Genomic DNA, 15,024 nt, shown 5'->3' on the forward strand with positions numbered 1-15,024 from the left:
GCGGGCTGAGAAGAGGAGGAGGCCCGGTAGCAGGGTCCCCACCGTGGATTGGCCCGAGAAGATCAGGGCTGCTGCAAAGCCCATCCTGCAGTGACCCTTGAAGAGGAGGCCCAGAGGTAAGAGAGAGGCTGAGGGCCCATAGAGTGTCTGTATGAGATGAGTTGAGAGATTGGGTGCGTGTATATGAATTGAATTGAGAGATTGTGCGCGTGTATATGAATTGAATTGAGAGATTGTATGCGTGTATGAGATGAATTGAGAGATTGTATGTCTGTGTGTGAGAGTGAGTTGAGAGACTGTGTGTGGGAGTGAGGACCTGAATGTTTGCAGAGACAGCATGTGAGAGCCTGTGTGTGTGAGAGAGACAGCCTGTGACAGTGAGAGCCTGTGTGTATGAATGATTGTATGAGAGAGAGCATGTGACAGTGAGAGCCTGTGCTTGAGCAAGACAGCATGTGGGAGTGAGAGAGCGCCTGGGTGTGTGAAAGTCAGACAGTATGTGCAAGAGAGAGACTGTGTATGAATGATTGTATATGAGAGAGTCTGTGTGTGTATGTGTGAGAGAGAGAGGAAGCATGTGAGAATGAGAACCTGACTGTGTTTGAGGGAAGAAGATAGATGAAGAGAAAAGAAATAGAAAAAAAGACAATATGAAAGAATTGGCAAAAAAATAAGAAAGGGAAGGTGGAACAAAAAAGCCTGAGATCAACCGATTAGAAAACTAAGATCAGACAGCAAAGGTAAAAAAAAAAAAAAAAATTACTTCTTACTGATTGGCACATGTAATCTTTAGTAATGTGCAAGAGTAGCTCTTTCTCTATGCGGATTTCACAATGTACGAGATCAACATGGAGGAAGTGGAAACCCACAGGGCCTGCACAGAGGAGGCAGCAGAATGGGCTTCAGTGCCAGTAGCAGCAATCAGCGCCTCCCCAATAGCCAAGCGGCAGCAGTGACAGTGGCAGCAGAGGAATGAGAGAGGCTCTGAGGTTGCTGGAAAAACAAAGAGAGGGAGTCTGCCTTTAGTGTGTGATGTGTATGAATGGGAGTCTGCCTTGGGGGTGTATGTGTGAGAATAGGTGCCTGCCTGTGTGTGGTGTATATGTGTGTGAGAATGAATTGGTGTCTGCCTGGGGTCTGTTTGTGAGAGAATGAATGTGTGCATGCCTGGGGGATGGTGAGAGAGTGGTCTGAAAATGAATGGGAGCCTGCCTGGGGGTCAGTTTCAGTGTGTGAGAATGACTCCGAGCTTGCCTGGGTGGGTGTGTTTGTGTATATGTGAGGGAGCCAGAGAGAGCGAGAGCATGAGTGTGTATGAGAAAATCCAGGGGAATAAGGGTTTGTGTGGGGGGTGTGTGTGGAGGGGGAGAGAGTGTCTTAGAGCCTGAGAGTGTGTCAGTGTCTGTGAGAGCGAGAGGTTATGGTGGGTATAAGAGCATGAATGTGTATGTATGTGACAGTGTATGTTTGAGAGAGAATGGAAATGTGAGTATGTGTGAGAGAGAGAGGATAACCTCCTAATCCTTGACAATATCAGGGTGACTGGAAATCAAGAGCTCCCACGTATGGACAGCAGGGGCTTTTTAAAATCCTTATTAGTTTTAATTATTGCGTGTTATTTGATATACGTCACGGAGACCTTCGTCGGCGGTTGAAAAGCGCCTCACAGCCGTGCGTCGCACGACAAAAGGGGTTTTCCCCTTTGTGCTCCCCTTCGTGCAACCCTTGGTGCCTCATGTAATTTCCTTTTTGTACATTTTCTGTTATATAAACCATTTCCAAGTTAAGTACCCTTTTTTAGTTCTGGTGACCCGCGCCGTGATAAGAAGCTCCCTGCTCACTCGGCTGGAACAGCCTAGGTAGCTACCGCAGCAGCAGACTTTTGCTCCCTAATCGTAAGTAATTTTTCAGCAAGTCTGCTCCCAACAATCATGAGTATGGGGGGGAACCTGTCAGCTAAGCAGACGTGTCATGCTAGAAAGCTGCAGAAAATAATTAAGAATCATTATTTCATCACCAGGGGAAAAACAGCACAAGTCAGGCTAGGGGATTTAGAAGAATTGATAGGTGAAATAGCTTGCCGTTGCCCATGGTATTCGGAGGCGGGAACACTGAATATCCAGGACTGGATCAAGATAGGCAACAGTCTTCATACGGCCCCAAGGGCCCCCATAAAGCAATTATTACTCTGGCAAAAATGTACAGAGGCCCTAGAACACATAGAGACAAAAAGTTTAAAAGCGTCATCTCCAGTTATGTGCCTTTAGAAGCAGACCGTAAAGAAGCAAGCAGACCGCCCATCAGTACACTCAATCAACATACCCTTCCCCCACCTTATTCACAAACTCCCTCAGAGATAGCAAATTCTTTGTATCTGCAGCTCCCCATACCCACACCCATGACACAGCCCATTCACACCTCTCCGCCTTCTTTAGAAAAACAGCCCTTAAGCACAATTAAGCCACAACCTGGCCTGTGCAGTGAACAGCAAAAAGGAAACCTTACAGGAAAAGAACTATTAGAAGGACTTCAAGCCTTTCCCATCACAGAAAAGACCCATGAACTAGGGGGGACAGAATATGAAATAGAACATCTGGGGACACACACTCACAAGGCACCGTCCCCTACCATGGCTCCTGTGGCTTTCTCTGCGTCCAACTCAGAGAAAAAACCCCAGGAAACTAAAGACACTGAAATCAGAGAAGCTGGCCTCCCTCCACCTTACCCGCAAGCCCTTCCCCCACCAACCACCAACTCCCTGTACCCCCAGTTGCCATTGCCTGAGACAGTCATTGATTCTGCATCACCGATTTGTCTAGGTAAATTACCATCTCAAACCGCCACTCCCTGTAAACAAGTGAATGGAAATCTCACAAGGGAGGAATTATTGGAAGGGATTCAAGCCTCTCCCATTACAGAAAGGACAAAAGAACTAGGTGGGACAGAATATAGTTGGTCCGCCCTTCCCTACAGTGTTCTTGGAGAACTCTGCACAAGTATCAAGGAGACAGAATTCCACTCCTCTTACACCCGAGAGTTGATAGAGAGATCCCTGACAGCAATAGAATTGAAGAAATTAGCATATGAGACCTTGGGCCAGGCAGCAACATTCCTGATATCACAGTGGCGTTATAAACAAAGACAGTATGGATATAAAAGAAATGATTTAATAAGACAGTACAATGACCTATTGCAGACCAGATTAAACAGAGTAATTGAGCAGACAGGGCAGACCTGGAAGGAGTGGTTTATCTTGGTCTTTGATATTCAGTTACAGAAAGTATATGCAGAGCCTTATGTTATAACTGTACTGAAACTTGAACAGTATACTGTGTAAATTTCATGTGAAATGTTCTCCTTTTGCAAAGTAAATTGGCTCACATTTAAAATGACCATTTCTCTGAGATTTAAGTTTATAGCAATTGCTTGTATTGCCAGCGCACAGAACTTGTATTTTTATTAAGATAGAATCTGTTTGCAAGGGATCAGCAAATCCTTGCCAGTCAGTGTCTCTGGTTGATGCTATCTAGATTGTTATCACCTTCTGGTACACTTCTTGCATACTTAACTAAGCTGCTTTTCAGTTCCTATAGACTGAAGGATTAATTCATTGAATGCAGTTTTCTCCTCTGTTTATTTTCTTTTGAGAAACACTGTTCCTCCCCCTCTTACCCTGTCTTTCTGTTATTAATTCTTGGTTGCCACTCATGGGGGGGGGGGGGGGGGGGGGGGGGAGAACTTTTGAAAAGAAAAAAAACAAACAAACTGGACTTAGTACTGCAGTTTATCTCCCTAGTTTCTATATTTGTTATAACTCTGATACATTTCTTTAACTGTGCTTGCAGCTTTCAAAGGGGGGCACGAGACAGATCAGATCTCCTGCTGATCCAAATCTTTTCCCTCAACCTTCAATGCATTCCTACACTAGCCCTTCCTCTCACTCTGTCTTTCTGTTGTTAATCTTTTTAATACTTTCAAACTTCTTTAATACTGAACTGAGGTTACTGACAAGGACATTTAATAGTAATAACAGTCACTTTAGCGTGCAGCAGACAGAGCTGAGCGAACAGCGTGTTTAATTTCCTATTCTAATAATTATATGAAGAAATTGTATTCTGATATTCCACATTGAAAGTAAGCTCAGGTATTCCACATTGAAAATAAGCTCAGAGTATTATTGATTGAATTTATTATTCCAGGTTGCAATCTATAAAGTAATGATGGTGCTTCCACTAGGAGGCGCTATGCTATTCTACCAGTTATATTATATTATTATTTTAATAATTCTGTTGTATACTAGTTTTTATTTTTCAGGTCTATAGTCCTCCTGTCTTAAGGAAACTTCAGTTTTATTTTCTTTCACAAATTTTATACAGAATTCTGAACCTTAAAATTTTTACTGATAGAGGTTGCTACATCTAAAGCAATCCCTCCCAAGCCTTTTCTTGCAAATCCAAATTGATTTTATTAAATTGAATAATAGAATTGATTTCTCCAAGGTTAAAAAAGTAAGAATTTCACTTTTAACCCTTACCTTAGTAAATTTTTTGCTATATGCCAGTTTTTAATATTTTCCAGATTGACAGCCTTCCTGCCATGAGAGATGTGAAGATGAACACTTTGCAGCTTATTTTAACATTTTTCAAACATTTTTCTGACACCTTTTGATTTTTGATCCTTGATATAATTTTGTTTTTGATACCTTTTGATATGAAATTTTTAGCTCAAATTATGTGTTATCTGTTGTCTGTCGATGTCAAGAAGACTATGAATGAATATTTGCAGGATGGATGAATATGTCAGTTTTGTGTAAATTAATATTTGCAGGATGAATGAATATGTGTCAGTCTTGTGTAACATATGTTTAATGTAATGTCTAAAATACTTGTCATTTGTGATTCAGCCGACTGCAAATGACTTTTCCTTTAAATGATTAATTTACATGTATGCTATTTTACTGAATGAAAATTGATCACTGCATAAAAACTTTCTTGATAATGGGACTACCCTCTGTTCTGAAAACTGGCTCTATTTACTGCAGCCATTACTTTGCATGAATTTTGTCAATAATTGAACATTAAATACGTATTTGGCATCCCCTACAACACCACAGGGCAAGCCATTGTGGAGAGAGCCAATCATACCCTTAAGACAGCTCTTGACAAAACAAAACCAAAAAGGAGGGAATGCCCCTGGACTTCCCCCTAAGCAGGACTGGCTGTACAAAGTATTGTAAATCTAAGGATCTTCAAATCTGCCTGATCTACTCCCCCCCCAGCATACTTGAGAATAACCCATCTCTACTAACTGAATTTATTATCAAAAACCTTGATATTCACCTCCCAACAATTATTCTGGGGGATTTGAACCTACACTTTGATCGCATCCCTCTAACCCCAGCCTGTGAAACTTTACTGACCTCTCTTAATGCTCTAGGCTTTCAACAAGCTGTGACTAACCCGACTCATAAAGCTGGTCATACCCTTGATGTCATGTTTACTAACTCCCATATTGATACAAAACCTCCCCTCTGCACTCCCATTCCTTGGTCGGACCACTTTCGGATAGACACCTGCTGTACAATAAAACAATTACCATCTAATGTTCACAGCAAAAAAACCATCTACTTCCGAAAACAAGGTCAAACAGATGAAATTAATAATGTCATATCAGAAGATCTCAAAAATTTAGATCTCACAGACGCTGAAACAGCTACCTCTTCTTGGTTTAAAATTACTAGAACATAGCAGAGAAACTCTGACCTATTCAATCCAAGGAAATCAATTCCGAAAAAAAAAAATAATAAGGAAAAAAACCTTGGTATACTCCCGAACTTAAAGCTATGAAAACGGAGCTACGTAAGACAGAAAAAGAATGGCGCAGAAACCAAAATTCCACGACTTTATTAAAATTCAAATCATTACTACACAAATATCGCCAAGCCACCGACAAAACAAAAAAAAGATTTTTATGCTTCCAGAATTCATCAATATCAATTCAACCCTCAAGCACTTTTCCAATATGTCAAAAGCCTTGTTACTGCTCCAACTCACAACAATCTAAACAACAATGATGATTCAAAATGTGAGGAACTAGCTACATTCTTTTATAACAAAATACATTCTATTTTAACGCGATTTAATTCATTTCCTGCTCCTTTACACACCAACCAAGCTACATCAGCCACTCAAGATAAATTTGAAACAAAGCTATCTAATCTTGAGATTACTACTGGTATTGAAGTTGAGTCAATTCTAAAGAAAATGAAACCAGCTTTCCACCCCACCGACATATTACCTACTAAGACTCTTCTCACAATACGTTCTACAATAGCAAAACCTACTGCAAAGATTCTTAACAAATCCATCACCACAGGCATAGTTCCTTCTATACTTAAACATGCTATCATTACTCCAATGATAAAAAAATCTAACCTAGATTCATCTGATCCAGCAAACTTTCGTCCAGTATCAAACCTTCCCTTCCTCTCAAAGATTATGGAAAGAGTCATCAACAAACAACTATCTGATTATTTAGATGATCATCAAATACTCTTTCCATCTCAATATGGGTTCAGAAAGTACCACAGCACGGAAACACTTTTGATATCACTTTCTGAGGTGCTACTAAAAGCTTTAGATGCTGGCAAATCATACCTCATCGCCCTTCTTGATATATCAGCGGCTTTCGACACGGTAAACCACAACACTCTTATTACCCGTCTTTCTGAAATAGGTATCTCGGGATCGGCTTTACTATGGTTTCAGTCATTCCTGAGCAATAGAACATACAGCGTTAGATGTGGACGAAGTGAATCCAAGCCAAGAAACCTCTCTCAAGGAGTCCCCCAAGGATCTTCTCTCTCCTCCACATTGAACAATGTTTACCTTACACCGCTATGCCGGCTACTCTCTAAATTGGGTCTTCAACACTTCATCTACGCAGATGATGTTCAAATACTCATACCTATAACCAGCAGAATCACAAATGCACTGAATACCTGGAAGGTAGCTTTATTAGAAATTAAAACAATCCTCACAGACAACCAATTGGCTATAAATACCAATAAAACTGAACTTATCATAATTTCACCTCCAAAAAATACAATACTGATCAACTCTGATATTGCTCAAAACAACTCCACTATTTCACAACAAGTACGCAGCCTTGGTATAATCATTGACAGCAATCTCACATTTAAAAAATTCATCGCGGATACGGTAAAAAATGGTTTCTTTAAGCTATTTACGCTTAAACGGATTAAATCTCTATTATACCAATATGATTTCCGCACAGTTTTACAAGCAACTATTTTATCAAAGATTGATTACTGCAATGCTCTGTTACTGGGTCTACCCAAAGCCACCATTCAACCTTTACAAATGCTGCAAAATGCAGCTGCCCGCATTATCACCGACACAAGCCGCCATGATCACATCACTCCAGCTCTTCAGTCTTTGCACTGGCTACCTGTGGCTTACAGGATAATTTATAAATCTATGTCGCTGATACACAAAGCCATTCAAAACAGAGAAATGCTCTGGTTTACAGATGAACTACAATTCAAAACGTCTTCCCGCCCAACGAGATTCCAGAATTTAGCCAAACTAAATATCCCAGCACCCAATCTGACTAAACTCTCTAGCACAAAAGATCGATCTTTCATCATTGCTGGATCAACAATATGGAACACCATGCCCTCTGAATTACGCCAGGAACTCTGTCACAAAAAATTTAAACAAAACCTTAAAACCTGGCTATTTAAAAAAGCTTACTATCAATGATCTGAATCCTCAACTACTCTTCCTAACTGCCACAATCTCTCATATATTGCTGATATTCTATTAATATAAAGTTATATACTGTATTGTTTTTCGTTTAGTTACCTTGTTATATTGTAAAGCGCAATGCTGAATTACTGTTTGAATGTAAACCGAGGTGATGTTATTTACGTACCCCGGTATAGAAAAATCTATAAATAAATAAATAAGTAAATAAATAAATTGTTTACTTTAAATCATCTAAACATATCAGGTTCAAATCAGACCACAGCCGCGGATAATCATTATGGGACTAGGGTTAGTCACCCACAACCATCAGTTTTGTATAGAATGTTACCTAACCCTGTCTGGCATGGAAGCTGCTGTGCTTGCTCCCACAGGTCCACTTTGGGTTCCAAGCCATTTTATTTATTTATTTATTTATTCATTCATTCAACTTTATATACCGACTTTCAAATTAATTTCAAGGCGATTTACATTAAATTGAGTTGCAGTAGCAACACTCAAATACATATATAGGAAACATATCCTTGCACATCTTACATCATCAATAAATTAAATTAAAACTAAAACCATTTTAAGTACAATCATAAGTAAAACCCCACCATTTCTTCCCCATTCCTCATACAATTTACCCTCCTTCCCATCCTCTTACCCATCGAATCATCTCCCTTTTAACCCTTCTTACATCTCCTCAATCTATAGGGATATGATAGGCGAAGTCAGTTAGTTAACATAGGCCTGTTCAAATAGCCAGGTTTTTATTTGCTTCCTGAAACTATTGATATTCTCCTCTGACCGGATCTCAACAGGCAAGGAATTCCACATCTTTGGTCCTGCTAGAGACAGGGATCTCTCCCTCACTGAACTCAGATGAGCCAGTTTGGGTGATGGTATAGTCAGCAGGGCCTGTCCGAGTGATCTCAAGTTCCGTGCTGGAACGTGAATGCGCAATGAGGCATTTAGCCATTCAGAATTCCTGCCATAGATGGCTTTGTGAATTAAAGTTAAGCATTTATATTGTATACGGTACTGAACCGTATCAAGCTGTGGAAAGATGGAAAGGTGTCCAGGTCTACAGGACCCAATCCCCAACTTCTCCCTGAGCCTCCACAGCCCTCAGAAGGAGAGACCGGACTCCTCGCAAAAAGCAGCACCACATGACCTGGGGACAGATCAAAGCGCTATCTGACCAACCTGCACAACTCTTGGAACAGCAAGGCCTTGAGAAAACTCCAGAGAACTTATTAGCTGCCTTTTCTTGCCTGAATGCCAACTCATTAATAATTGTGTTCTGCACCCTCCTCCTTTGCCTTATTTCTCCAGCTATGGTGATTACCGAACAAGGACTCTGGCAGGACAACATGTACATCCTCGATGCACAGAACTTTTCACACCTGTTGAATCGACTGATGCATGCTGTACCATTTAACCTTACAGTATGGACTAATTATCCTTTACAGAGAGGTGTTTTCATTACTTCTCCAGTTGGTAATACCATAATACCCATCGGCAGCCGTATTCAAGAGACTGCCGCTCTTTGTTGGGACTATGATCCAGGGGATGGGAAGGGGCTTCAGGTGGGAAAATATCCATATTGTAACCGAACCTTTGTATTAATCACTGAACACTTACATAATTATACCACATATATGTGCAATTGGCAGATTTCAGGATGTGCAGTGGGAGACCCAAGCAGGTGCAGAGAGTATAGAGGGGACGGGGGATTTACCCTTTGTAGTTATGTAGCCCAAATGATAACACAGATTAAAAATACCAATGACATGTCCACTAATCTGTTAGGAAACATTTGGATGCTATGTGGGCGTAGAGCATATATGAACATTTCCCCAAGATGGAGAGGCAGATGCACTCTAGGCTACATCCTCCCCTCATACTATGCAGTATACAGTTTACCCAAAGCAAGACTCCGTAACAAAAGGGAGGTGATCAATAATCCCATAGATAAGTATACAGAAACCCAGGTAGCTAGAAGCCTGTTTCCCCCAATGGGGACAGCTATGAATTACAGAGACTTACACATCCTAGCTAACTGGACGACTGCCCTATTCAATCAGACAGTCCATGCATTAAAACTACTCACAACAGAAGTTTCTCAGATTAGAGAGGTAGCATTACAGAACCGCTATGCCTTAGATACCATTTTAGCTTCAAAGGGGTGTTTGTGCATTAATTGAATCTCATTGCTGTGTGTACATATCAGTTTATAAAGCAAACCTCACACATACCATAGAGCAGATAGAAACCATGGTTGCTGATGCACCACTTTCAGGCAGAATACCAACTTCTCCATGGGACTGGCTATGGTCCTGGCTCCCTGATATTTCTGGTCTCAAAAGGGTGATTTCTATTATAATTACTATAATTGTCTTAATTATTTGCCTGTGCTGCTGTATTCAGTGCATACCCAACCTCATATCCATACTAAAACCTTGCTCTCAGCCCGGATACAAAGATGTCTTGTATGATGCTTAATAGGGAATCCTGAGCCCTGCAGCGGTTGGCACACCACGCTGCACCAGCTCTGGGTGATGTGGAGATTCAGGAGCTCTGCGGCAGATGGCACACCACGCCGACTCAGCTTTTTCTCTCCATATCCCCCTTCCCCTATCTCCAGCCCATTTCCAAGACATAACAGATTTCAGTAGGGATCTAAAGCATGGATTCAGAGATATTCTTATGCTGCTTAAATAAAAACAGAAAAGGTGAGATGTGGGGAATTATGAGCTTTGCAGGAAGGCCATGTCAGGGTTTAACACTAACTTCCCTTCTCCCTGGCCTTTGCACTGAATGAAGCAAACACTAGTGCTTAAACCTCTCTGCCTAAGGAGAGGATACCTGACTGTCACGTATTTCTCTAGCTTATAATTAACCCTGATTACCTGAAAGAAGGGCTAGTTGCCCCTAGTCAGATGCAGGACAAAGACAGGAGGTATAGGATTCAGCAGCCAATGAAATGATCCGTACACACCCCCTGAGCCAAGCCAATAGTGTAGTGACACGTCTGTATGCTATGGGGAGAGGAGCCAATGATGTGATTACACATTGTATGCTATTGAATGTATGCACAATAAAAAGGGGACCCACGGGAGTGGTCCTCCCCTTTTCCTGCCTGCCATGAATCCTGCCTGATGTGTCTTCATTGCCTCGATAAATAAGTTTAATTTGTAATTGTTCACTGTATCAGACTATGGAATTATTCTCCAGCTGTTTTGTTCTATGTAAACCGGTATGATTTACATGTAATGTAAGAATGTTGGTATATAAAAATCCTAAATAAATAAATAAATATGTGCTGTTTTGAAATATTTTATTAGTGTTTGGGAAATTGTAAAAAATGTATATGATTTTAATTAATAGAAATTCTATTTATCAGTAATTTTAAAATATTCTTTTATTAGTATGGTTTTACTATTATAACTGATGCTTTATGTTTCTTGATTTTATTTGTTTTATGAGGAATGGTGGTTCTATTTTTCCATTGTTAATACACAGAATCTGGCTTCTTGGGGTTTCCATTTCAGTTTTTGTCTAATTTGTGCTCCTTTATTTTGTATTCTGTATTTGGTGAGGGTCTGTCTCTGCTCTCTGTGTGTGTGTGACCACGATGAGAGATTCTGCTAGCATAGGGATCTATAGCAATCTGGTTTGTTTTGTTTCCTCAGTAGGTGGTGTATTGGTATTCTAGGACCCAGTGTAATATTTACTCTTGCTTTTTCACAGGTAGGGTTATTGTTGTTTGAGTCCTTGGTGTTAATACTGTTATGTTACAATGGGCTTGCAGTATAGATTTTGAGTGTCTTTTTTGCGGGGTTTTGTGTTAGTTCACAATGTGCTTGGCAGTGGAAGGTGTTTGTGCTGCTGTTACTGTGAGGTGACACCAGAATTTGAAAATATTTTTTAGTATGATAAGCTGTAAGGGAAACATCCAAGCTCCATTGTTTGGGGGAATTTCAGTGGATGCACAGAGTTACAGAACTGGAGGTGCAGGATTTATATTGACATTCTGTCCCTTCCTATAAATTCCAGACTTCACTCTCATAGCCATATAGAATTAGTTGAATGAGGCTATCAAATAATTTTATAGTGTGAAACTGGCCAGTTTTTTAAAATTACGCAGAAGACCCTTTGGACTTTTTTTTATTAACACCAAATATTCAAAAGCTGTGTTCATCCCATCAAGCTCATATATCTCATTAAAGAGGTAAATTGAATAACACAATAACTTTGTTTTATTATTGTTACTCATAAATTACTCAATTTTCTCAATGTTATTTTTCGAACCTGTTTTCCATGTTTTCCAAGTTCTATAACCTTGTTATATGTACCGCCTCTTGGCGTAATTTTTATGTTTCAATGTAAACCGATGTGATCTGTATTTTAATACAGGAACACCGGTATATAAAAATCTAAAAATAAATAAATAAATAAATTATAACAATAACATTAATCTTGGAATATTATATATTTTTAATATAAATGAAAGGTTTTCACAAGATAGGTTGTGTCATGAAACATTTTATTATGTATTTAAAGAAACATACATAAATTGTCGAAATACATTTCGTTCGTTTAACCTTTAACCTCGGTTTGCTAATAGACTGAATTACTGTGTCACGATATTATGTTTGTCTAAAAAGTGTGTCACCAACATGAAAAGTTTGGAAAGCTCTGATCTAGCTAATAACGGTTTATGGACTTTTCCTTCTGAAACCTGTCAAATCCTCTTTTTAACCTCCACTATGTTAGTTGGTTTCACCATGTCCTCCAGCAGCATTCAGGATTAAGAAAAAGAGATAGATCTGAAGGTCCTTGATAAATGTTTATTGATAAATGAATTGCCCAGTAGATGCCCGACTTTTGCCCATACAGGGGCTGCTTCAGGGGCTGTTCAAGCAAAAAATGTGTTACTTAACAGTATGCACATTGAGCATCCGATGCCTTAGTTATAGTAATGTTGTCATCGAAATCCGGACCATTTATTATTTGAGCAATTACATTCTGTACTTCAAAGTATATTTTATAAAATCAGCAACAATTAATTTAACAACTCTTTAGACTCATAAGAACTGATAATTTATTTATTTATTTAACACTTTTTATATACCGGCATTCGTAGGACACATGTCGGTTCACAAGTAACTGAGAAAGGAAATTACAATGAACGAGGATAAAGGGCTAACTGGATAATAACTGGATAATATACTATACTGGATAAAATACGAAAGTACAAGGAGAGAGAGTCAACGAGCAGAGATACAACTTTGTTGAACGAAATGGGATTTGATTATCCATGTTAATTTTAGATATGCATAAACAATGTTAAGGAGGCGTGTGCACTTATGAACTTAGCATATGAACTTATTTACAGTATAAAGGAGGCATGTGCACTTATGTACAATTAAATGCAGGGGCAGGGGGAGTAGGGAGGGAGGGAGCGAGGAGGGAAAAGGAGAGGAGGGGGTGGAGGAAACAAGGGTACATTAAAGCAATGGTACTTTCAAGGAAAGGTTGCTGAGGGGTGGGTGGAGGGGAGGGAGCAGGGGGGGTACTGGGATGGTATAGGGGAGGTCAAGGAGAAAGTATTTAGGCTGAGCGGGAGCTGAGATGGTTCAAAGAAGGAATATAAATATAAATATAAACAGACCATATAAATATAACAGACCATATAAATATAATATAAATATAAACAGATCATTTTTCACTGGTCCGCATTTCCATGACAACATTACTATAACTAAGGCATTGGATGCTCAATGTGCATACTGTTAAGTAACATTTTTTGCTTGAACAGCCCCTGAAGAAGCCCCTATATGGGCGAAACTCAGGCCTAGAGTTGGGCATCTACTGGGCAATTCATTTATCAAGGACCTTTGGATCCATCTCTTTTTCTTAATCCTCACGGCTTTGATAGACCATCTTCCTTTCTGTTTTTTGGGTCCCTCCAGGAACATACTCCATAACTTGACTGTGCACTGAGCGAAAAATACTTCCTGTAATTTGTTTTACATCTGCTGGCTGCTATGTAGTTTCATGGAGTGTCAGTAGTCCTAGTATTGTTTAAAAGGGTAAAGAATTTCCTATTCATACGTTCTATCCCACTCATGTTTTTATAAATTTCAATCATATTCCCTCTGAATCATCTCTTCTACAAGCTAAAGAGCCATAATCTATTTAGTTTTGCTCCATAAGGAAGCTTTCCCATCCCTTTTATCATTTTTGTCACCCTTCTCTGTATCTTTTCTATGTCCGCTAGGTCCTTTCTGAGATAGGGCGACCAGAACTGCAGCACTTAAGGAGAGGTCTCATCATGGATCTATACAAAGGCATTATGATATTCTCTTACCTTCCAACTAATTCCTAACATTATAATGGTAAATGTCTGAGGTTACAATAAATTGGCTTCCTGGACCCTTTGAGTAATCAAGTCAATGTAAATGGGATTAGTAGCCCTGTTCACACCAAAGTACAAATATCCTGGTATCACCTCGCAAAGAATGAAGCAAACTTAATTTTTGGTGATAACATAGACGGTGATAACATAGAACTGGGAAAAAACCCGATTGTGTCGCCACACATAATTGAAAAAAATCACCCCCCACCCTCTGCGCACAGAAAAGACCACCCGCCCACACAGACATTAAAATCTAAATGCACGTGTGCGCAGGAATTGTATTTTATAACATGCACCAAGTCTGGGTCAATATATTCCCCCCCCCCCCCCACCCCACTGACATGGAGTTAGATGATCACCCTCTTCATATATGCAACAACATAAAAGGGATCAATTCATCAAAAATCTTTTTGTGGTCTGGAGAGTCAGCAAAGACAAAATCCCTAATTGCAACAATTATAATAACCAATTCTCAGCAGATTCTCATAGTTCTGAGTTTACAAAGCCAATTGTACATTCAGAAGACTTCAAACAAAAAAATCCTACAAAGACTTACCACCCACATTACTAAATACTAAATGACTAAAATAGTTTATCTGCGCTCTTATTTTACCTTGTGTTGGTTGACGCTCCATATCCTTATGATAGAATCTCGCCCTGCTGTAAAAAGTCTGTTTAATGCTGGATCCAGTTGCAGCGCATTTACCCCATTTCTATTATACTTCTCCACTTCATCTCGAATCACATAAGACACCTGAAAAAAAAAAACGACATTTAGTCATAATGGTGATTGTATTTAAAACACTCATGAGGATAAAGGGCAACATC

General features: G+C 39.7%; 1 protein-coding gene across 3 annotated transcripts in view; it reads right to left on the reverse strand.

Moving 5' to 3' along the window:
• The window catches only part of WDR48 (WD repeat domain 48), a 149,964-nt gene that overhangs the window by 114,112 nt on the left and 20,828 nt on the right, over nucleotides 1-15,024 (reverse strand). For all 3 annotated transcript variants that reach the window (XM_029588391.1, XM_029588392.1, XM_029588393.1), the window contains exon 2: nucleotides 14,810-14,950. In XM_029588391.1, the coding sequence (XP_029444251.1) occupies nucleotides 14,810-14,950 (141 nt within the window). The remainder of the gene's footprint in view (nucleotides 1-14,809; nucleotides 14,951-15,024) is intronic.

Source organism: Rhinatrema bivittatum, chromosome 2, assembly GCF_901001135.1.
Source record: "Rhinatrema bivittatum chromosome 2, aRhiBiv1.1, whole genome shotgun sequence".
In the NCBI taxonomy this organism is placed as follows: domain Eukaryota; kingdom Metazoa; phylum Chordata; class Amphibia; order Gymnophiona; family Rhinatrematidae; genus Rhinatrema; species Rhinatrema bivittatum.